This window comes from Uloborus diversus, chromosome 7, assembly GCF_026930045.1.
Source record: "Uloborus diversus isolate 005 chromosome 7, Udiv.v.3.1, whole genome shotgun sequence".
In the NCBI taxonomy this organism is placed as follows: Eukaryota; Metazoa; Arthropoda; class Arachnida; order Araneae; family Uloboridae; genus Uloborus; species Uloborus diversus.
Window position 1 is genome coordinate 68,336,154 of NC_072737.1, and position 24,283 is coordinate 68,360,436.

Here is a 24,283-nt window from a genome sequence, read left to right on the forward strand (position 1 = left end):
TCTCATTTATTTCTTTGAAACAATTTGAACTTAAATTTTCTAAAATGCATGTTATTGTAAACAAATAGGTATTATGTAATCTTCTTTCAGAATGTGCTAGGTTCTTTTTAGTTATTGTGACAGTGGTGGCCACTAAGTTTTTAAGGTCAAGTTTATGCAAAACCAAAAGGGATTTTGTCGCTAATATTTTGGATGGTTAATTTTGGTTTAGTGACCAAATATTTCTAAATTAAATATATATTTTGCTGCGTATCCTTGAAAGTCATGGGAAATCATGGACTTCAACTATGATTGAATATGATACTGAAAAGTCAAGGTTACATCAAAAAAATGCTAAAAAACGTATCATATCAGAGATTCTTCTCAGAAAAAAAACTTTGTATAAATTTAATTTTTTAATTGTTACATACATTTAAATTTCTACATGCTAAAACTTTTTTCCAGAAAAAAAAAAGAGAAATTCACAATTATTCCTTTTTTACAAAAATAAAGAAAATTCACAAAAATATTTCGCTTTTTAACAAAATAAGGACCCAAAAAATAAATCCTGGACCAACCCCTGATAACGTAAGAGGTTCAGAAACTAGTTTTTACAACATTGTTTCATGTCGTAAAATGCAAATTACTTTTTGAACACTTAAATAAAATGTTCTAACATTTTCAAAAAATAAGGGTTTAACATTTAGCAAGAAAAGCAACTTAAACATGTAAGTACACAATTAGAGCATAAAAATATTCATGAATACATAACATACTCTCTGTTTTTGCTACTTCCATCAAATATCCTAGTAGGCAGTTGTTGAATAAATCCTATTCGTTTTGCTATTTTAATTTGCTCATCTTCAGTAAGTTGTGAAATAGGACGGCCTATGTTAGGAGATACGAAAAATACAGGTTCTACAGGTCGATCCTGAAAAATAAATAAATAAAAAAATAAATAAAAAAATTAATTTCAATTTTGTCATCTTGAATTCAAATTATGTTTTTCGCAATCACGAGTGTGTGTGTATATGTAAGCGTGTGTGGAGGGTATATGTGAGTGTGTGTGTGTGTGTTTGTGTTTGTGTGTGTATGTGTTTGTGTATATATGTATATGTGTGTAGGTGCGTGTATGTATGCATGTAAGTGTAGGATATTGACGAAACCTGGAGACGGTTTTCGCTAGAGGTGCAGCATCGTGACGGTGATGCTGTGGAGGGTGGCAGTGGTAAAAATGATAGGACATCAAAAACAGTCAAATGAAAGCAATAAGCAATCGTGATTGCTCAATAAAAATAAAAAAATAAATAAGATATTTTAATTGAGTTACATTCAAGATATTTCTTGTCCATTAGGGGTAAGTTATCATTGGAATTTAAACTCAAATCTGGCTGATAAATGCAGAGGGTGAATTCATATTTTGGTTAACAACCAAATTACAATAATCATAACGTAATTACATGATTAAGCATAATACAATGATATTTTATGTTTAAGTTTAATTATCTTTTTATAACAGATGAAGATTCAAAAGCCTTTACAAATGCCAGATTAAAATTTTCACACACTTTGCATACTTTTTAATTTTTAAAAGCTTTTAGTAAGAAAAAAAAAAGAGGCTGAAAAATTCTCTTAAATGATATTTTAAAACATCTCTAGTCTTTTTATTTTTTCATAGTTCATACTCAAGTTTCAAAGGAAAAACAAAACACTTTCCAAAGAATTTTAAAACAAATTTTCAAAACATTTAAACACCCAAACATTAAAATTCACAAGCAGAAATTTAAATTCAACTTTTGTAGTCTTGTACAAAATACACTACTTTAATTTTTGTACATGCTATAAAAATTCAGCAAATTTAAACACCATAAGTTAAGTATAAGCATCATTAGAAGGCCTTAAAAAACAAAATTAGGTGCAACAATCATATAAATCCTGTTATTAACTATATTCTAAAGTATATCAATGCTGCAATACTGAAATAATTCTTGAATGTAAAATTTTATTTAAAAAACATTTAAAAGACCAAGATTGGATTTCGTAAAACATGGGTAACGGTACCAGTAATAGACAAGGGTCCAGTAACAGACAGTCCTAAGTTTGGATTTATAGATTGTCGTTAATCTAGTTTTCTGCGACACGGAAGCTTCTGTTCAGGGGTTATGTGTAGGGGAACACATTGGAGATAGTGACCACAACACTTATTAGGTTTGGGATTAAATTTGATATGCACAAAGTAGAGAATTTTAGGTTTGTGCCCAATTTCAGAAATACTGACTTTGTGGCACTTAGGCAGAGTTTGAAAGCAGTTTTTTCTTCTGGATTGGACAATAGCGATGTGAATCTTCAGTGAGCAGAGTTTAAGGAAAATCTAGCGAAAACGGTTGGGGATTATGTTTCCTTTAGGAGAAAGGGTGTCAACACTAAAATTTGGCCAATGTGGTTCTCCAGGGAAACTAAAGACACTCTAAATTACAAAAAAGCCGCTTTTCATAGGTTTAGAGAAACTGGTAACAGTGCAGATAGGCTCCAATATTGTAAGGCAAGGTGTAAATTTAAGTATTTGGTACGGATTCAGAAAAGAGAGTTGGAGCAAAGACTGGCAGATAACACAAACAGGAATCCCAAGAGGTTTTTTGCATACGCTAATTCGGGGAAAGTTCGAAATAGTCGTATTGGGCCATTGGTTGATGAGCACAGAATTTTAATTCAGGGTGATAGTGATATTGCTAATGTTTTTAGTAACTTTTTTTGAGTGTTTTTAACGATAACTGTATCTCAACAGTTGACACCAACAAGACACAAGCTATAGTACAGCTTGAGGACTTTGTATTTTCCAGGGATAACGTTTTACTTCATTTGAAAAAAATTAAAGAGACTATGGCTCCGGGACCAGATAATATTTATCCAAAAATTTTAGTTGAATGTGCGGAGGAATTAGCAGATGCAATCGTAAATATTTTCAATGCTTCTTATAACTCGGGGACAGTGCTAGAGGACTGGAAGCTATCTAACATTACACCGCTTTTCAAGAAAGGGTCTAAAGGGAGTGCGGGAAATTATAGACCTGTGAGTTTAACTTCGGTGGTTTGCAAAATTTTTGAAACATTGATGAAAATTAAGATAGTAAATTTTCTAGAGACTAATAATCAGTTGACTAGTTTTCAGTACGGTTTCAGGGAAGGTAAATCTTGTGCAACTAATTTATTACATTTCTATGACAAAGTTACCATGGCTTTGGACAACAAGAAATCTGTAGATGTTGTTTACATTGATTTTCAAAAAGCTTTCGATAAGGTACCACATGTTGCTCTACTTAGCAAATTAGCTGATATAGGAATAGGAGGGAAAACTTTCATTTGGGTTAAAAACTGGCTGACGGGAAGGAAACAAAGGGTAGTTGTAAGGGGAAATTATTCTAATTGGAGTGAGGTCTTAAGCGGGGTTCCTCAAGGATCAGTGTTAGGGCCTGTTTTGTTCATTGTCTTTATGAACGATATTCAAAAATATTTCTGGGAACATGAATTGTTTTGCTGATGATGTCAAAGTTATGGGGACTGTAGAAAATGAAGAACAAGCAAATCAGCTGCAAGAGGATTTAGATCATATTACGGAGTGGGCTGATAAATGGGGTATGGCTGTCAATGTTGGGAAATGTCAAGTGCTACATTTAGGGCATGGAAATAAGTGTACAGTACAAGTTATTATTTGCAAGGTTCAGTCATTAGTCAGGTGGACAAAGTTACTGATCTGGGGATCTTAATAAGTCAGGATTTAAAGTTTAGCCAACAGTGCAGCATTGCTAGTAACAAAGCCAATAAGATACTTGGGTTTATCAATAGATCTATTTCAAGCAAATCTAAAGAAGTTCTTCTGCCCTTATATAGAAGTTTGGTAAAACCCCATTTGGAGTATGCTGTTCAGTTTTGGTCTCCTTATTTTAAGAAAGACATTAATGTATTGGAAAGGGTTCAAAGGCGGGTTACAAGGCTAATAAATGGACTTTCTCACTTAGATTATGATTCTAGGCTTAGAAGGCTAAAAATATAGTCTTGAGCAAAGAAGAGACCGAGGAGACATGATTCAGTTGTTTAAATTTATTAAAATGAAAGATGTTACGGGGCTGAAGTTTAGCACTGAAAACAGGACAAGGGGTCATTGTTTTAAGCTATTTAAATCTCAGGCTAACATGGATATTAGGAAAAATTATTATTTTAGCAGGGTAGTGGAACCTTGGAACAGCTTACTGGAAGAGGTGGTAATGAGCAAGGGAGTAGATAGTTTTAAGAGGGCCATTGATCTTCACTGGGGATTGTAAATTGACTTGGACCAGTCTAACTGGGCCCAGAGCCTGTTGCTGGTTGTCACTTGTGTATTTAAATTATAAGAATTTTAGGCAGGTAAAACTGATGCTGCTGCAACCCATGAATACGGTGCAACAATCTAGTATTATCAGAGTGAATTTTATGAGCCAGTTGGGTTTCACTAGGCAGTAGTGGAAGGTTATGAGCAGCCATCATGAGGTTTGCCGGTGTTTCACTGTCATTTGAGTTTAATATGGTTTTAGATCTATAAAGAACTTTGGCATATTTTGAAGAGAAAAAGGGAACTCTCTCCATTACTCACCCTTTCATCATCCTATCTGTTGCTGGATATCATCAAAATTTTCGGTTTCTGTTACTGGGGATCAGACTTTTATTTGAAATTGAGCAAATGAAAATAGAATTAATTCATTCAGAGGATCCAGAAGCAGCCAAACGTTTTGTGAGACGTAGTTGCATGAGAGAAAAAGTTTAACAATTATAAATACATTGAAAGGCTCGGAAAATTGAGTTAACCTAAGAGCGATGTCTTAAGCATGTTTGTTACTGGTGCCGTTACCCTTTGAGCTTTGTGAATGAAATTTTAAAATCAAAATTTTAAAGTCAAAGATTTATTGAATGGAAATTTATTTTTTTGCTTGATTTTTGGATCTTACGTAACTAAAACGCAAAGAAAAGACAAATGACCTCTATAGGAGTTGGAGGCGATGAAGATGAATCTTGGTCCTGCTCTGGGAGAAGGGTATCATCCTCAGGAGATGAAACACACAACCTAAAACAGTTTCCCATAGCAAGAGATTGAAGAATGTAGCAATGCTGGCTCAAATTTGAGAATTTGTTTTTCTTTAATTTCATCTCAAGATACTCCAAACGTAATATTCATAACAGAAATAATTCTATAAAAAAAAAGAAAAATAGGTAAATTTCATTTAAAATATTTAGCACTCAAGTATACACAGATATTATCTATACTAATAATATAAAGCAGTAGAGTTTGTTTGAACGAGCTAATCTCAGGAACTATTGGTTCGAATCGAAAAATTCTTTTTGTGTTGAATATTCCATTTATTGAGGAAGGCTATAAGGCTATACAACGTCGCGCTTTGACAAATAGGAATGAAGCAGCAATAAGAATGTAATGAAAACGGGAAATTTTATATCATTATATAAAGTGCTTGGAACGCCGAAAGTACATATATTTTTGAGATAGACCGTGCAACGCCAGGCAATGCAGCTAGTTCTAAATAAAATAAGTTCCAAAATTTCAGTTGAACACAGAAGAACAATTGAAGCAGTGAGAAGTAAAGGGATGCAAGTTACAAAGTTCAAAATTTGGAGATAACCAGTATAAATGATGAGCCTCTCATCTTTCATGGGACAAGAAATAGTACTCGGGTATAGAGATATTGAGATACCGTACGGATTCAACTTAAACAGCTGTTAAAAATTTATATGACTTTTGTTGTACTTCAAGCTAATATTAGTTTTTGAAGAAAGAATTTTTATATCAGTTCAGTCACTGAAAAAGTTCATTACAAAAGCTAAAAAAATAGTATCGTCCAAAGTAGTTTATAATAAACCAGTGAGTGCTGATCAACTTAGTTTTACTTTTACTCCAAAAAAAAAAAAAAGACACAACATAAAACCTGACACAGAAGGAGTTGGATAAAATTACTTGAAACTAATTGTTTTAGTTATTAAAAAATTTGAACAAAACTACTTTGAAAACTGGATTTGACAGTTTTAATATTTGAAACTATTTTTGCAGCATACAGGGCCGATCCTAGTAGGTGTGCAGAGTGTGCGCCGCATAAGGGCAACCAAAGCAAGGGGCGGCCGCAGGTCGCATCATATAATTCTTATAATCAAGCAAAATTCCCGAAGAATTTCTCACAAGATAATTTATAATAAGTAGAATAAATATGCTGATTTTTAAATGTTCAATTGTCAAAGTATGTGTCGATTTCCCCGACAGCATAGCATAGTTTAAGAAAAATAGAATGTTAGGGAACATTGTGTTGGTTCATTGTCCATTAATATCTACTCTTAACACACATGCTTCATTTGATTGCAAAGTTTGTGACAGAACCGGTAATTAGGCAAGGATACAGGAGAGGGGAAAGGCCCCCTTCTGAAGCATGAAATGGTGCCGTCTAAAAGGAGCACCGAGGGCGGCCACTAATTTTTCCCCCCCAAGCTTTTATAGACCTAAACAATTAAGACATATTTTATTTATTTAAAAAAAAGCTATACTGATTAGATACTCTCGCAAGCATTTCAAACAACAAACTATGTAACAAACGCTGTGTTTAACAATGGTAGATGCGTGGAGAGAAAGTGGAAAATTGCGACTCACTTGAGAGTAACATATATGAATGACGAACTAAAATGTTGTACTTTTCCCCCTTTACGACAATTTTTCTGAATAAAATCTTGAATGAACTGTCCGGTTTCAGATCGGGTAGGAGGACAGGGTCCTTGCCCAGGGAAGCAAATTTAAATTCAGCTCCAAAACAAAGATCCAAAAGAATGCCATGACCTCCTTGACGAAACTAAAGAAGGCTTAAAATTGCGTTTCTAGGACTTTACTTTCGGAAAATTTCGCTGGTTGAACCATCGATCTTAAGGACCCAATTAAATCTCTGATTCATCTCTTCCACTTTAGCTTAATCAAACATAGCCTAACAATGTTGGCTCTAAAATCAAAAACGCGTTTTCAGACGACAGCCCTTCTTATCATCAAAAGTTATATAAAATTGCTTCGCCATTTTTCAAAATTTTTGCAGTGGAGCACCCCGAAATCCATTCGCAAACTTTACTTCCAAAGACAGTCTCAATTAGCGTCTTCAGAGAAGCCCCTAATTCCCCCCCCCCCCACTTAACCTATTGAAAAACAAACTAAAATTGCAGGAACCTTATTCCACCAGCGTCTTGAGAACCCCTCCCAATCAGGAACAGCAGCGCAGCAGCAGTTTGCTTAAATACCAGAGCCCCCGAAGCCAGGAATCAGTCTCACCAAACTCAAACCACTGATGATGGCTGCAGCAAAGCAAGCCGAAACGTCTGGAATTTCTACTCCAATTAGATCACGGCCAATAAGCCCGGAAATGTTATCTCCTCATATTGATGCCGGCCGTGAAAGCCTCAAACAGTATTTAACTCGTCTCTACGGGGAGGAAGCTCACCTACAAGTCCGCCGCTTTGAGTCGCTCCGGAAACGAAAATGCGTGCTGCTCTCTACGTTAACCTTTCTATTATGGTGCAGAGATGAAAAAGTGATCCCCAACTTTCTTCGGCAAAGACGTCTGATAAGGAGTCCTGCTTCACATCGAATCTTCGACCGCACCGAACAAGCTCTCCTGCGTGAATGTGTTCATCGGACTCGCCGAAACCTAGCTATATGCAACCGAGACCTTCTCACAATCCATCTTCGGATTGCTAACAGTTTATCTGCCTGGGATTGAGACCAAATTGAACATCTCACCTACAACACCATGATTTTTGAAAAGGAAATAACTTCAAGAAGACAGATCCGGAAGTTTGAAAAGCTACCCTAACACCAACATCCTATTCCAACACTTAATGATGACCGCACTGTGGTCAATTTATCTAACCACAAGCTCTCAGCCGACGAGATATCCGTGTTAAAAAGAGGGCAACTTTGCTGTAGTTCCCAAGTATATTCCGGTGGAAGACATCGTAGCCAACATTGAAGCCGGTCTCCACAAGCTTCCAAAGGACGTGACAGAAGACATCCGCCGAGAGGCATCAAGGATTTTACAGCGAGCCAATACACCAAAGAGCAATATCCCAGCACAAGAAAGACGTGCCTTGAAACAGCTGAAGTCCAATCAAGATATTGTCATCTTAGTCGCTGACAAAGGAAATGCCACTGCCGTCCTTAACACCAAGGACTACCAGGACAAGATCCAAGAATTGTTAGACCCCGATATCTACAGGTCCCTAACTAAAGATCCAACTGCGAAAATTCTACGAGAGACAAACAGACTCATCAAGGAATCATCAATCCCACCCGAGATACAACGCAACATAAAGAAATCAGAAACTCTCCCTCCTAGACTCTATGGACTACCGAAACTCCACAAGTCTGGAGTTCCCCTTCGACCCATTTTATGCGCCATTGGTTCACCAACATATGAAGTCTCCAAGTACATCATGGGTCTTCTGAAACCATTTATTGGATTATCATCATCTTTCATTAAAGATTCCAGTGACTTCGTTCAAAAAATCCAGTCAATTTTTCTCCAGCTATCCGATTTACTCATAAGCTTCGACGTTATCTCACTCTTCACAAAAGTCCCAGTTGAAGATGCACTACAGCTGATTACTCCACTTTTCCCACCCCACATCGCAGCCCTTTTCAAGCACGTCCTGACGACCACTTATTTCCAGTGGAACACAAAATTCTACGAACAACGGGATGGAGTTGCCATGGGCAACACCTTAAGCCCTGTCATCGATAATTTCTACATGGAGTTCTTCGAACAGAAAGCCCTTGCCTCCGCCACAAAGAAGCCCAAGGTTTGGTTTCGATACGTCGATGACACTTTTGCGGTGTGGAGCCATGGAGAAGAAGACCTGCAGTTGTTTCTTCAACATCTAAATAGCATTCATCCCAGCATTCAGTTCACCATGGAGAAGGAGAGCAATAATCAGCTGCCTTTCCTCTACGTTCTTGTGACGAAAAAGGAAGATGGGAATCTCAGCCGCCAAGTGTACCGCAAGCCCACACACACAGACCGTTACCTTCATAAGAACTCAAACCACCACCCGAGACAAAAAATGGCTGTCATCAATACCCTCATGCACCGAGCAGAAAGAATCTGCGAAAAGACACATTTGAAGGAGGAACTGAAACACCTTGAGCTAGCATTTCAAGCCAATGGATTCACTAGAGGAGAAATTAGAAGAGCCCTTCATCCCAGGAAGTCCCAAAATAACGAACAGAAGCCTACCCCATCTGAACCATTAGGGAAAGTGTTCTTACCCTACCTACACAGTTACTGACCAAATTGGAAAACTCCTTGAAAAACCCAACATCAAGACCATTTTCAAGCCCACCACTCAACTTAGGAATTGTTATCGCCCGGTGAAAGACCCCCGTGACCTTTTCTCCACATCTGGAGTTTACGAAATTCCGTGCTCCTGTGGATCAGTTTATGTCGGAACTACGAAGCGCAGCATCAAGACACGCCTTTCTGAGCATGTTCGTCATTGCCATTTAGGAAACTATGATAAGTCAGCCGTAGCCGAACACAGCCAACAAGAAGGAGTCCACAACATCAAATTTAAAGACATAGAAATCTTGGCTACATCTCATTACTTTGCGCGTCTTCAACGCGAAGCTATAGAAATTTTCAAACACCCCTTTAATTTCAACAGAAAAGAGGAGAATTTCAATTTACCAAAAACATGGCACCCTGCCCTTAGATCCGCTGGCCACAACAGTCTAATACATACTGTGGTCCCATCCAATAAGAAACCAGTAGCCACCACGACTTGTGAATCCCATCCAATCAGGTACAAGGATCACCCATATGAATCTCATCTAATCAGGAACCTTATTCCACCAGTGGCTTCAGAACGCCTCCCAATCAGGACCAGCAGCGCAGCAGCAGTTTGCTTAAATACCGGAGCCACCGAAGCCAGGAATCAGTCTCGCCAAACTCAAACCACTGATGATGACTGCAGCAAAGCAAGCCGAAACGTCTGGAATTTCTACTCCAATTAGACCACGGCCAATAAGCCCAGAAAGAGATCATGATGTTCTTAGAGACTAATAGTCTGTTGACTAGTTTGCAGTATGGTTTCAGGAAAGGTAAATCCTGTACTACTAATTTATTGCATTTCTACGACAAGGTTACCTCAGCTTTAGATAACAAAAAATGTGTGGATGTTGTTTATATTGATTTTCAAAAAGCTTTTGACAAGGTACCGCATGTTGCTCTTCTCAGCAAGTTAGCTGACATTGGAATAGGAGGAAAAACTTTACTTTGGGTTAGAAATTGGCTTACTGGTAGGAAGCAAAGAGTAGTTGTGAGAGGAAATCATTCTAATTGGAGTGATGTTTTAAGTGGAGTTCCTCAGGGATCAGTTTTAGGGCCTCTTTTGTTTATTATATTTATGAATGACATCAATGAAAATATTTCTGGAAGCATGAATTGTTTTGCTGACGATGTAAAAGTTATGGGGATTGTCGAAAATGAAGAACAAGTAAAACAGCTGCAAGAGGATTTAGATCATATTACTAAGTGGGCAGATAAATGGGGTATGGCAGTTAATGTAGGGAAATGTCAAGTGCTACACTTAGGTCATGGAAATAAGCGTATGAGATATCGTTTACAGGGTTCAGTCATAAATCAGGCAGAAAATGTTATGGATCTGGGTGTCTTTATAAATCAGGACTTCAAGTTTAGTCAACAGTGCAGTATTGCTAGTAACAAAGCCAACAAAATGCTTGGGTTCATCAATAGATCTATTTCAAACAAATCTAAGAAAGTTCTTCTGCCTTTATATAGGAGTTTAGTAAGACCCCATTTGGAGTATGCTGTTCAGTTTTGGTCGCCTTATCTGAAGAAAGATATTTTTTTATTGGAAAGGGTTCAAAGAAGGGTAACTAAATTAGTAAGGGGACTCTCAGATTTAGATTATGATACCAGACTCAATAGGCTTAACATGTATAGCCTGGAGCAAAGGAGAGTCAGAGAGGACATGATTCAGTTATTTAAATTTATCAAAATGAAAGATGTAAATGGATTAAATTTTTGCGGGGAAAGCAGGACAAGGGGTCATTGTTTTAAGCTATTTAAATCTCAGGCTAACTTGGAAATCAGGAAACACTACTACTTTAGCAGGGTCGTGGGCACTTGGAATAGCTTACCGGAAGAGGCGGTAGTGAGCAAGGGAGTGGATAGCTTTAAGAGGGCCATTGATCTTCATTGGGGACTAATTAATTGACTAGGACCAGCCTAGCTGGGCCCAGAGCCTGTTGCTGGTCGTCACATTTGTATTTGTATTTGTATAAATGTTATCTCCTCAAACTAAAATTGCGTTTTTCAAACATCAGTTTCAAGAACTTTTGGGGAAAGACCCCGGATCCTCCTTTAATGCAATCACTATGCCAGAAAATTTCGTTTTTAGACGGTTCCGTGGAGCCACAGCTTCCTGCCTAAACTAGCCTGAAATTAACTTCAGTTTCAAAAACACTGTTCGTGACGGCACACTGAACCTCTGCCCGCTCTTAGTCCCATCGTTATCAAAAAATGCTTAAAATACGATTTTGGGATTTATATTTCTAAAGAATTCCGGAGGAGAACTGACAGGCTTATGTAACTTTACACGGCGCTAGGGCATATCCATCAATCGTAGAGGTGAGGTGTACAAAAGTCTATAGTTATATTTTTCAGATATTAATGTTGAAAAATATCTGAAAGATCGGTAGAAGCTTCCCAGTTTTGTTAACGTCACCAAAGATAATATAAAATTGCGATTTTAGAAATATCCGCTTAAGAGCTCCAAAATCCTTCCTTCCCAAAAATAGCCTATAATTGATTTCAATATAAAAAATCGAAATATTTTGAAATTTGATTTGAAAAATATTTTGGTTGGGAATATTTTCACGTTTCCCCTATTGTTTTCAAATCTAGCCAAAAACGGGTTTTTGAAAAAATAGTGCCGAGAAATTACCGGAGGATAGCAGCCAGATCCCCTACCGTCACTAAAGACGGCCTAAATTTGGGTTTTAAACTTATACTTTGAAATCTTTCAATGGGAGACGATTGAATCTCCCTCCCTCTTGCAACGTCAACAAAGGTAACCCAAAACTGCAGGTTTAAAATTTCAGTTTCGGAGATTTTTTGGGAAGAACGCCGATCCTTCCTAAGCTACGGTCTTAAAAAATAGCTTCAAATTGATTTCCATTTTGAAAGAATTTTAGGAAAGAACTGCAACATTACTTTCGCCTAAAGTCTCAAAAAAGTTCCTAAAATTGAGATATTTGACGTCAATTTCGAAAATTTCTCCATGCACCTTGAATATTCTTGACTCTTTTGTCCTTGCAACCAAACACAACTAAAGATTAACTAAAAATATTTTTCATACGCCAATTTCGATAATTTTCTTGGAGCAATCCTCCTCCCCTGAACCTCTGACACCTCCCCCCACGCTTCCTCTTCCTCCATCCCTTCTCAGATGTCACCGAAAAAAGACTATAAAATGCGTTTTTACGACTAGTAAATTTTGGTATCTATTACTTTCTTCAAAGATATAAATTGTACCTAAGGAGTTTCTTACTATAAAAAATTTCTTCTTTTTTATAAGATCATTCTTCTGTCCCCCTCCCCTCTTTTTTTAAATTCGAACTTGGCATAGAAATTTAAAGAAAGATTTTTATAGACGTTAAAGATTAGTCAAAATATGCAAATTACTCTTGAGAGGCGGCACATTAGGTCTTTGCACACGGGTGGCCGACACCCTGGGATCGGCTATGGCAGCATAACAAATTCATTTAAAGGACATTTATTTTCATGAAATTAATTTAATTTTTAATTAATTTTATCAATTTGATGTGTAAATTGAATTTAATTTCTCAGCATTAGGAAACCTTATGTATTCATTAAAATTATCAATAATCACTTTGATAGTTTCTGACAAGCTTCTGACGTTTTGGACAGGTTTTTGAGTTTTCGACCAGTTTTTGACATGCCAAGTCAGAAACAGGTTTTTGACACTAAAAACCCAACCCTGCCCACAACCCTGCTAAATTAGTAATTTTCCTAATTTCTAGGGTTAGCCTGAGATTTGAATAGCTAAAAACAATGACTCCCTCTTCCTGCTTTCCGTGCAAAAATTTAACCCACTAAAATTTCCACCCATTTCGATAAATTGAAACAACTGAATCATGTACCCTCCGACTCCTTCACCCCAGGCTATACATATTAAGTTTTTTAATTCGGGTATCATAATCTAAATGAAAAAGTCCTCTTACTGGCCTAGTTCCCTTCTCTTTGAACCCTTAGGAATAAAGAAATATCTTTCTTGAGATAAGGAGAGCAAAACTGAATGCATACTTCAAATGAGGTCTTGCCAAACTTCTAATAGGGACTTATAATACTACATGGAATATGCTTGGATCTTAGGATAAAAGATGTGCATATTTTAGTGAAATAAAAGGACTTTTTTAAACTTTACTTCCATTTACTCAAGGGACTTCCTTTAAATTTTTAGCATTGGCATCTCTGTGCAAGTAGTTAGTAATTTATAAAACAATACCTATATAAAATTAGTGAAAAAATACTAATTTTTTTTGCAAAAGGTCTCATTTTCACACAATTGTACAACATATTTATGAAAAATAACTAATGTGAGAGTCTCTTTTATGTAAGTACTTAAGCCCCTCCCAAAATGGAATCCTGGCAAAGTCACAGCTCAAAATGATAGCTTAATATATTGATAAACAGGTTTTCTGCTCCCTTAAAACAATTTCCTGAAACATTACTTCAATTTGTGCTTTAATAATTTTGACTTTTTATTTTATTATTTCTCTGTTTTGATAATAATTAAATAAATTTTATGTTTTGAATTTCAAATTACTTAAAAGAAATATTGCATAATAATTATCTTACCTTGACATTTTTCATAAGAATGGATTTTCACAGATGATCCAACACAGAAATTGGGAAGGGACAAAAATTGGCTAAACCAGTTTTCACTTTCAACTGTAACTCTATAAACATGTTAAAAAAAAAATAAAAAAAATTATATGAGAATAAAAAAGATTGTTTTTAATATTGATAAAAGGGAAATAAAAAGTTGACAATACATTGTACAGATATTGCTATATTTTTGAAATACGTCTCAGCTTATTGTGTGCTAGAAGGCCTGGAGAGAGGGAAAAGGTAAAGCTACCATTACCAAAAATTTTAATTTAAGTTGTTTGTTTAACATTTTTAATTAGATTTTCAAATCTTAAAGCAAAAACTAATGACGGATAAAATAAGAAAGAAATACTTTTCAGCTTAAACGTAAATCCAAAACCAACAATAGTCTAAATGCAAAATTGGGCCTTCATAACATTGCTATTAATTTTACATTCATAAATAAAACATTTGTGAGAAAAGTTCTTTATCAAGCAATGCTAAAATAATACAAATATCAATAAAATATAAAAAATGTTTTTTAATTTTAAAGACTATTTCAAAAAGATTGGATCGCACCAAAAAGTATGAAAGAAACTAAGCCATATGATTTCTTAGTCGCAACACCCAAAAATTGAAGTTGATCTTAATATAATGAATGTTTATGTTAATTCTAAAACAACCAATAAAAAATTTGAGAGAAGAACTAGGTGGTATACAGCTCTGTAAGATAGTATTTATTATGCCGCCTATATTTCTTCTCTGAAACTTTTAATTTTAATTTCACTGGCTGCTTTAGAAATAACATACATATATTAAAATCAACTTCAATTTTTGGCAATTGCAAACAAGAAATCATATGCTTAGTTTATTTCATACTTTTTAATGCAATTCAAGCATTTAGAATTAAAAAACATTTTTTACATTTTATTTTATAATTTTTTAGTTTTAAAATTCATTTGAGGTGTACATTTTTGAAAGTTATTTTCTTGTTACCTTTCCTTATAAGTAAAAAAAAAAAAACAGTATGGATTTTCATTTTAATATACATGTATTGTGCATAAGGAAATAACTTCTTTTTCATTAATCTTTTTCTCAGTATTGCTGGCCTGTATGCTTGAATTTAAAAGCAGTTTTGTTCAAGTATAAGGAAAAAAAGACAGCTTTCAAGAGAGCCCACATATACTCTTACATGATTGCTTTAGTTCAGCGCCTTGAAACTGATTTGTTAAATTTATTCACAATTCATTTTTTCATTGTTTCTATCAACAATTCAAAACTGGAAGCAAAATGCAGGATTATGACAGATAATGCAATTTAAGAAATAGTCTTTAAAAATATTCAATAGACATGTTTAGGGCTACAAGGATGCCTTTCTTTCCACAAGCTCACATCCTTTTGCATTGGAAACAGGGGTGCCCCTATGGGAGATAACTATGACCTCCCAAAAAATTCTTGTTCGGCAAAGTCTGTTGATGATTTGGCTAATTCGGAGACATAATTCCAACATTACAGTTCTTAAATGCTGGAATATCAGTTATTAAAAGTATGCATGTGTGTATACAGTCTTTTTTCATTTGGCAGTACTTAGATCCATTCAGTAATTGAGAATTCTCCTCCATCCAAAAGTTTAAGTTTGGGGCTCCCCAAATTGGATTTTAATTTCAAGATGGCATTAAATGGCTCTTTCTACCCGAAATAGTTATTCGAAAGCCCGCGAAAAATACCCATAAAGTTCAATCACTTCTTTTGAATTAAAAAAAAAAGGCTGTAAAATCACTGGGAAAAACTAAGAAGCACTTTTAAGCCTAATGGAACTCTATTTTTATATCGGAAAACTATCATTTGCACAATCTCATTTTAAATTAGTGTTCAGAAAGTTGCCACTTTTTTTTCTCGGCTGTGATTAAATAAACTTTTGTTTTTGTTTTGAGGTGAAAATTTCCTTTTTTGATTATTATTTGGCAATTTATCTTCTTTCTTTTTTTTAAAGGATTTAAGTTGTATTTGGTTGCGTTTAATTCATTCTGGAATTTTCTTTCTTTAAGAATGATTATTTTTATCCGAAATTTTAGTACTTTTTTTTTTCTGATTGAAGACTGATTGTTGAACATCCGCCACTTGACATAACTTTTATTTTCGGGGTTGACCGTGCAAAGCTGAGCAACGCAGATAGTTTGCGTATAAAAACGGCTGATTTTACTTTCTTCTACAAAGGATCTAAATAATTTCTTAGGCCTAAAATTATTTTTTTTCTTTCAAAAGACAAAAAAAAAAAAAAAAAAACCTTTGCATCAATATCTTCTAAATTAGTCAAATTTGAAATTAACATTCAAGCTCTTCACATCTATTTTTCTCTTTCCTTGAGGAAGCATCCATGGCAACGAGCAAGCTGACTAGTTGGTTAAAGAGGCTTCAACATTAAATCCACCTTATCTCCTGATTCCTCTTCAAAATGCCAAGCGACATGTTGGGAGAAATATCAGGCTCAAAATTATTTCCTCTCTATGGTGACATTGCCAGCGGAAAATCTTGGGTCTGTCTTCTTGAAGACCAAACAAGACTGCAACTTTCCCTCCTCCCTCGAGTTGAAGGGGTTACATCTTTTCGTGTCATTACTGGTCATGACTACTTACAAGCCCATCTTTTTAAAATGGGACTAGCCAATTTTCTACTGTGTCCACTATGTGCAGGGACTATGCAAATGACAGGGGAGCATCATTTTGATTGCCCTGTTCTTCTCGACGGCTCAAGGATGTCCTCTTCAAAGAGCTTTCCCGCTCTACTACTACATCGTTGTATTGGACTGCAAGGCGCCTTAAGTCCAAGAGGACGTTGGCAGGTGTGATAAAAAAAATGATTTCTTGCATTTTGACTTTCACAAGCAGAAAAAGAAATTTATTATTTCACAAATAGAGTTGCCTGGATCAAAATGAATCTTTTAGGCAAGCCTACACATTAAAAAAAAAAAGTTAATTACTGGTTCTCTCGAAGAATTAATGGACGAATCACAATATTACGTTCCCTTGAATTCGAAACCAGTGAGTTGAATGTATTCTTTCAGTCTAGCCTCCGACTCAGGGCCGTGTTCAAGGGGAGGGTTTTAGGGGTTAAACCCCTCCCATTGGGGCTAAAATAATAAACCAAATGAAGAAAATGTATATTTGACTTTAATTAATTTCAATTTAAAATTTTAGTGTTCTTAAAAAAATGAAGAAAAAAAAACCTTTTTCTCTGAAGTTTTTTCTTCAATTTACGACTTTTAGAGCTTTACCAACTGGAATAATATTGTTGAAGAATATTTCAACAATATTATTCCAGTTGGAATTCTGGAAAAACTATTGTTGAAGAATATTTCAGTGTAATTAGCGTCTGCAATAAGCTCTTTATTGCTTCGTTTATAAAGCATTATTTTAGAACATAAAACCTGATATACATGCTGCATTATGAAATAATCTGTGTATAGTTTTTCACACAAATCGCAATATGCCGCATAGTAAACAAAATTAATTTAAAAAAACATAGTTTTTTTTTTTTTTTTTTCAAGAAACGAACAAGGCATTTTAAGTAAAAAACCTGAAGTCTGTGAGGGATTGAAATCCCCCCCCCCCTCACTTTGCTCTAGTAAAGATTTAGAAGCTTTAAAACCCCTCCCTTTTTGAAAATCTGGACACGGGCCTGCTCCGACTCCAGTATTGCTTGTTTAGCAAACAAAATTGCTTTTATCCAAAATATGCTGTGTGTGCTTTGTGTTCTGTTTAAATAACCACTTTTTGTGCCCAGCCTGCCCCCCCCCCCCCAAAAAAAAATCCACTGCTGGTCTAGCATGTTGGTTAATGTTGCTGATAGTTAGATTAATCAGGCCTTTGAACGAAACTGACATGTTTCCTTTCTTAGGGTGCAGGGGATTTTGCCCCTGCTGCCCAACCTTACTCGATGCAACCCGGTGTTTGTGTCATGTGACGAATTAAGTCCCCCCCCCCTAGAGATTTGCTTCTTCCTTTCTCTCATTAGATCAGGGGTTTTCCCCCTTGTGGCCAATGTGTTCTAAGCATTGTTTTTCTTTTCTTATGCTTTCATTTGTCTCCACCCTCTTGTATATTTATTTTAAAAAATAGTAATTCTACTGTTTTACTTTATTCATTTTGAATGAAGCTATGCAGTTGTACTATCTTAGCGAACTTGAAAGTAGTGATTGTTTAGTTCCCAATTCATCAATAGCTGCAAAAATACAACTAATTCTTCAAAAAGTAACCTGGGATAAATCTTTAGATTTATAAAAATTAAATTTCGATATTGAAATACATTTTGCAACAATGCTACTGTATTCCATTTCAAAACAGAATATTCAATATTCAAAAGACGTATACAAAGAGTTTTGAATAACTTCCAGTAGAAAACAAACTTTAAAACTTCCATTAAACAGTTTACAAGTGTACTAATAGGAAGCATTAATATCACTAAATTATTTGCTGAAATCGTATTAAACAACCACATATAGCCTTGAATCTTACTATTGCACTTTAAAAATTGTGTAATGAATTTTGGAGCAACTAACTAAACCATTCTTTTCAGAAACAAATACAGATCAGCAGAGGTGATTCCCATTCTCTTTAGAAATAAAAAACCCTTTAAATCACCGCTGAATAAAAGCAAAACTCACAAAAGCTATTTGAAACTAAGGCATCTTCTCTCTACGAAACAGCAGTCAAACATTGCGACAGATATGTCACATGTTATGATGCCGTTTTGGTAAAGAAAAATATTTACCTTCTGCAATCAAGTCATTTATTCAATTAAAAACCAATATTTTGATTCTATTTTAAGCAAAATAGAATTGTGAAACTTTTAAATGATGTTAGAATTCAGAATCATAGTATATTTTAGCTTTCTTGATAGTTGTTCAAAGGATATTCCAAAAATTATTTTTAATGATGAAATTTATGCTCTAATGACAGATATTTTTTGGATTAAAATTTAAATTCATAAAACTGTCAAGCGAAAACCATTGCTTGAAAAATATTTGTCTTTCATTATTTATTTATTTTTTAATATATATATTTATTGGTGTGCTGATAGTTTAGGGATAATATTTTGAGCCTTCACGAATGTTTTTTAATAATTCGTCACTTATAGTAAAAATACTACCTCAATTATGCTTTAAATCATTTTTATTGAATTCAAAAGTAGAAGTAACTTTAGAAGAAGAACAATGTTTGAATCTTTCTTGTCTAATTACAGTTGGCAACATAAACTAAGAATTAGTCTGCTTGTCTGCTGTCTTGAATGGAGCGCTTTCGTTGTTCGTTTTCTGGTATATGCTTTGTTAGGTAATTGAAATTTTATATTGCCTTTTATTGATTGTCATAGTATATTTTAGCTTATTCTTGTGTCATTTTGCCTTTATTGATATACCAGTAGAATGTAGCCATGATACTATTATTAATCTTTTTAAAAAATGATTACTGAACTTTTCCCCGCGCAAAGCATGTCCTATAAAATTGCCTCAAGTGCGTCACCATCATTTATAGAAAACATGTTACCTCTTGATGTTTTGGCTGCTGTAGCTTCCCAAACACTCCGGAATGAAATAACACCATCTCCAGGTAGAGAAAAGATTTCTACTGAAAATAAAAAATGGTTCAAAAAATCTCTTTCTTCAGACCACTTTACTTTAGATGAAGTAAGAGCATTGCCCACCAAATCATTAGTTTTAAAATTTTCAGAAATGAAATCTGATGAACTAACTAAAAAGTACTCTTATAAGTGTATGTTAATTCCCGAAAAATGCACCGTTGTGTATAAAAGCTTCGGTAATGAAAAAAAAGCATTCGATAAAATTAAGGATCATTTACTTCATCATGTTGCACATTTGATGACTGAATCTGAGTCCAAAGGTAGTAAAAACAAATTCTTTACTTCTGTGCCATTATTTCCTACAAAATGTACCGAAAAATCTCCCAAGCGAAGTAGTTTGAAAGTCCCAAAGAAGCAACAGGCATTGCTCACTAAGGTTTTACCTAACACTGAATCTCGAACTGTTTTTAAAACAACGAAACGAAAATCAACATATGTTGTAAATAAGTTAAAAAAGAAATTTTCCAAAGATTTCCCATCTCTGAATCATTTTGATACAAGAAAAATGGAAAAAACTGTTGTAAAGAAAGGAACCAATCACAAGTTTTCATTTGAAGCAGCCGAAAAGAAAAGCAGAAAATCTCCCCAGCAGAAATCAGTGTACAGGAAGCTGAATGACTCGGTTGACTTGTCACCTTCAACAACTAATGGTTCATATAACAAATTTACTCCTGTGCAGAACGAAGAGGAGTGTGAAAGTAATGTTCAAATTGATCCAAACTTTGATGCTTTATATGAAGCTTGTGTGTCTGTGTATGATGATATCATGACCAAGGAAAAAGCAGAACAAGAAATAAAAAAGGAACCCGGCACTTCCCTTTTGGAATCTGACGATCATTCCATCGTGACACATGACCATACCTATGCAGCTATCGATGAGGCAAAGAAGAATGAGAAGTTATCACATGAAGTGAAAAGATGTGCTTCAGAAACTCAGAAGTTCGTTCCTGGCGTTAAACGTTTTACTGTGCCTTCTCAGCTCATCATTAAAACGCCTCCTTTCCCGTTTGTGCATACTCCTCTTTTGCCCGATCTTGCTGAAATTAAAGAAATTGGTATGAATGAAGTGGATTGTTCGGAAAATATGCTTCAAAGTGAGGGTGATTCTTCATTTATTAGAACCAAAGTGAAATCGGAAAAGTTCTCGGATGAGGATTCTCGTATCGATTCCGCTTCGGTGTTAGAGTGTGTCGAAAACAGAGTGAATGTTAAGCAGACAAATAGCATCTCGTCTAAAAACTCATTTACCGCCGCGGAAAATGACGAAAATCTAGAAAATATGCAGAAATGTGAGAAGGAGCTTGCTTTGAAGTATATAGCAAAGCTGTATGCAAAAAAGAAAAAGCAAAGCAATGGCTCACTTATATGCCAGATTTGTAAAGATAAATACTTCACTGCTCAAGCAACTTTGATTCATCATTATCGCAGCCATGCCGGCATTAAGCCTTACACATGTAACATTTGCAGCTCAACGTTCACGCGACAGCATAGTCTGAACTATCACATGCTTATTCATCAAAATTTGAGTCGGTTCACGTGTGCTCATTGTGGTCGCACGTTCAGGCATCCCAGTCACTATAAAGAACACTTGAGGCGCCATACTGGGGAAGCTCCATTTCACTGTAGAGATTGTGACTTACATTTTAAAACTAGAAACACTTTCAAGAGACATTTAAGAACGCGTCACCAGAAACTTCTCACTTCCCATGGTTTGAAAGACATGTCCTCTGATTCATCACCTTGAATTGATGTGTTTGTTGTTATAATAAATAGCTTATTGCCTCTCCCTGGTAAGTTGAGTTATGATGCTAACAATGTTGACCGTTCTTTGGAACGTTCAGTGAAAAGATGACCTGTCATTGGCACGGATTTCAGTTAGAATACGAGGTGGGAGTCTTGGCGTATACTGCAGCATTGATATTTTTAGGAGGGGTAATTTGACAGGGTTTTTATCTTTTTTTTGGGGGGGGGGTAACAATGTTTGGGGGTGTTCAATGAAAAGATGACTTGTTATTGGCACAGATTTCAATTAATATCCGGGGGGGGGGGCATGGCAAATGCTGCAGCATTGATATTTTTAGGAGGAATAATTTGACAGGTTTTTGATCTTATTTGGGGGCGGGGGTGCAACATTGCCCTGTAGAATGCCTTTTAAAACTACTACACAAGTAGTTCAACTGGATTCTGAGCTAGTTACCGTTCCTCATTACTTACAAAAGAAGCAAACATTGTCAAGGTCACAGCTCAACTTATCAGAGGCACACTATATATTATGTTGGTTATTTAAAATCCTATATTTTTTAACGCCCTTATTTATCTGTTATGCAAGTTGGCATAATTTTATATTCCCAGTCTATGGACTCTTATTTCATGAAAATGAAAACCATTTTTAATGAACTTATGTAACTTATTTAAAAATATTTATAAATTAGCTGTCTTCTGTATGTATTTTTAGTAGAATTGAGTTTCTCATTCCAACCAGTAGTTGGGTGTTTAATTTGTCGCCTTTGTGTACAAAATATAGTAGTTAAATGTTTTCAAATATCTTTAGTGTTATACTTTTTATGTTAATATGTAACGTGTTTATTGAATTACAAATAAAAATTGTAAATTTCATTTTCTGTTAGCATAAATGAAAATATATATTACATTGCATACATTTTTACCTTTAGAACATTTTATATGTGTAATAAAAATTCAAAATCTGCATAAAAGTGCAAAAAAAGGAGTTTTTGTCTTCCTTCCCCTATGATCAAACTCAAAAATTTCTTTTCAGTCATAATGTTGGATATTTAAAAGCAACGTGGAGTCATACATGCACACACACGCATGTACTATTAATGTATGACTAGATTTTCAATGAGCAATATTTTACTAAAACCTCATCGTATCATGATAAAAAGAAATCTGCATTAATTTTTTATTCATATTAGAAGTTTTCAAAAATATTTTTAAATATATTATTTAGTGAAAAGGTAAGATCAAGAACATTTGATTGATATTTTCAAAGAAATATTTAATACACATAAATATTTTCAGCTATTTAATTTTTTCTGCTATGGTTAAATTTTATCCGTGCTTTTGTTGAGTTCAATTATTTGCATTAGATTTTCTGCTTATTGTTTTGTAAGAAAAAGCTAAACAGTGAAACCTGTTTATAACAATATTTTCCTTGGTCCCAAGCAGAATGGCAGCAATAAATAAACTGTCTATAACGATAACCTGTCTATAACAATATCATTTTTAGGTCCCAACAGTATCGTTGTAGACAGGTTTTACTGTATTGATGTTCATTTCATTAACTTGTTGTAGCAAATGTTATTATTGTGCTGTAAATATTTAATCAGACCACAATCATCATAATTTCGTAGCGATCCAGCAATTGTTCTGCTTTAGGATTTTTTTACATATATATTTTTAAATGAATCTTCACAAAATTGTTTAGTCTTCTTTTAAAGATTTAAACTTACATACGCTTAAGAAGGAACTCATTAAATGTAACTTCATTTGCATTCATTTCTACATGTTTCACTTCTTAATGAATTGTATTTTACGTTAAGTTACATACACAAATTAAACATTTAAAGATTGTGCAAAAAGTTATCCCACAAAGAAAAAATACCAAAAGTGATCTCGCCTGTTCAAAAAAATCAGGTGCGTCATAAATTTAAACACCATTTTTGAAAATATAAACTAAAAGTAAATAAATAATGAGAGTAGAAAAAAAAAATCATGTGCTAATAAGTTATTTCTAAAATTTTAAAACTCACAAAACAGACTATGTTGTATGGATCATTCTCCAGAAAGTGTAAATTTTGAATGAAATTATTTTTCTATTTCAAAACTTTTTTTTTTCATTCTTACATGAAAGTGTTACCTACTAGAAGTTTCTATAAACAATCGCCCGGCTAAAATCCAATTCTTTTACTCAAAAATAAAAATAATTAAAAAATGCTTTGTTCACATAAATTTGAAAAAAAAGAAAAAAATTTTAGTGTTTGAAAAGTGGGCCAATTTAATTTCAAAGTAGTAGTTTAGTTAATTGTGTAAATTATGAGCTATTTTAATGATTAGTGTGAATCAATATAAAGCTCTCTTAATTAAAGAACAGTTTACTTTTTAGTTCAAAAGTGTTAAAAAATAATACTATAATATATTTACGAACAGGGCCGATCCTAGGGTGTCGGCCGCCCGTGTGCAAAGACCTTATGTGCCGCCCCTTAAGAGCAATTCGCATATTTTGACTAATCTTTAACGTCTATATAAATCTTTCTTTAAATTTCTATGCCAAGTTCGAATTTAAAAAAAAGGGGGGGGCAGAAGAATGATCTTATAAAAAGGAAGAATTTTTTATAGTAAGAAACTCCTTAGGTACAATTTGTATATTTGAAGAAAATAATAGATGCCAAAATTTACTAGTCTTGAAAACGCATTTTATAGTAAGATAAATAAATACCTTTGTGCTGTTGTAAAGAAACGAAAAGTAACAACGTATAAAAAGCACAAATTCGCAGATTATCATCCGCGAATTTGTGCTTTTTATGCGTTGTTACTTTTCGCATTTTATAGTCTTTCTTCGGTGACATCAGAAAAGGGACGGAGGAAGGGGAAGCGTGGGGGAGGTGTCAGGGGTTCAGGGGAGGAGGATTGCTCCAAGAAAATTATCGAAATCGGCGTATGAAAAATATT

General features: G+C 34.7%; 1 protein-coding gene and 1 long non-coding RNA gene across 2 annotated transcripts; one reads left to right on the forward strand and one right to left on the reverse strand.

Annotated features, from left to right (window-relative positions):
- Positions 1-774: 774 nt before the first annotated feature.
- Positions 775-18,675, reverse strand: LOC129227032 (uncharacterized). Its single transcript, XR_008580816.1, has 4 exons — positions 18,621-18,675; positions 13,946-14,046; positions 4,989-5,197; positions 775-910 (listed from the first exon to the last, which is right to left on the reverse strand). It is a non-coding gene; the product is annotated as an uncharacterized LOC129227032 (long non-coding RNA).
- Positions 18,676-19,361: 686 nt separating this feature from the next.
- Positions 19,362-21,513, forward strand: LOC129226727 (zinc finger protein 732-like). The gene has a single exon (XM_054861355.1). It carries the CDS (start codon positions 19,416-19,418, stop codon positions 21,336-21,338), a length of 1,923 nt encoding a protein of 640 aa, XP_054717330.1. The 5' UTR covers positions 19,362-19,415; the 3' UTR covers positions 21,339-21,513.
- Positions 21,514-24,283: the final 2,770 nt, after the last annotated feature.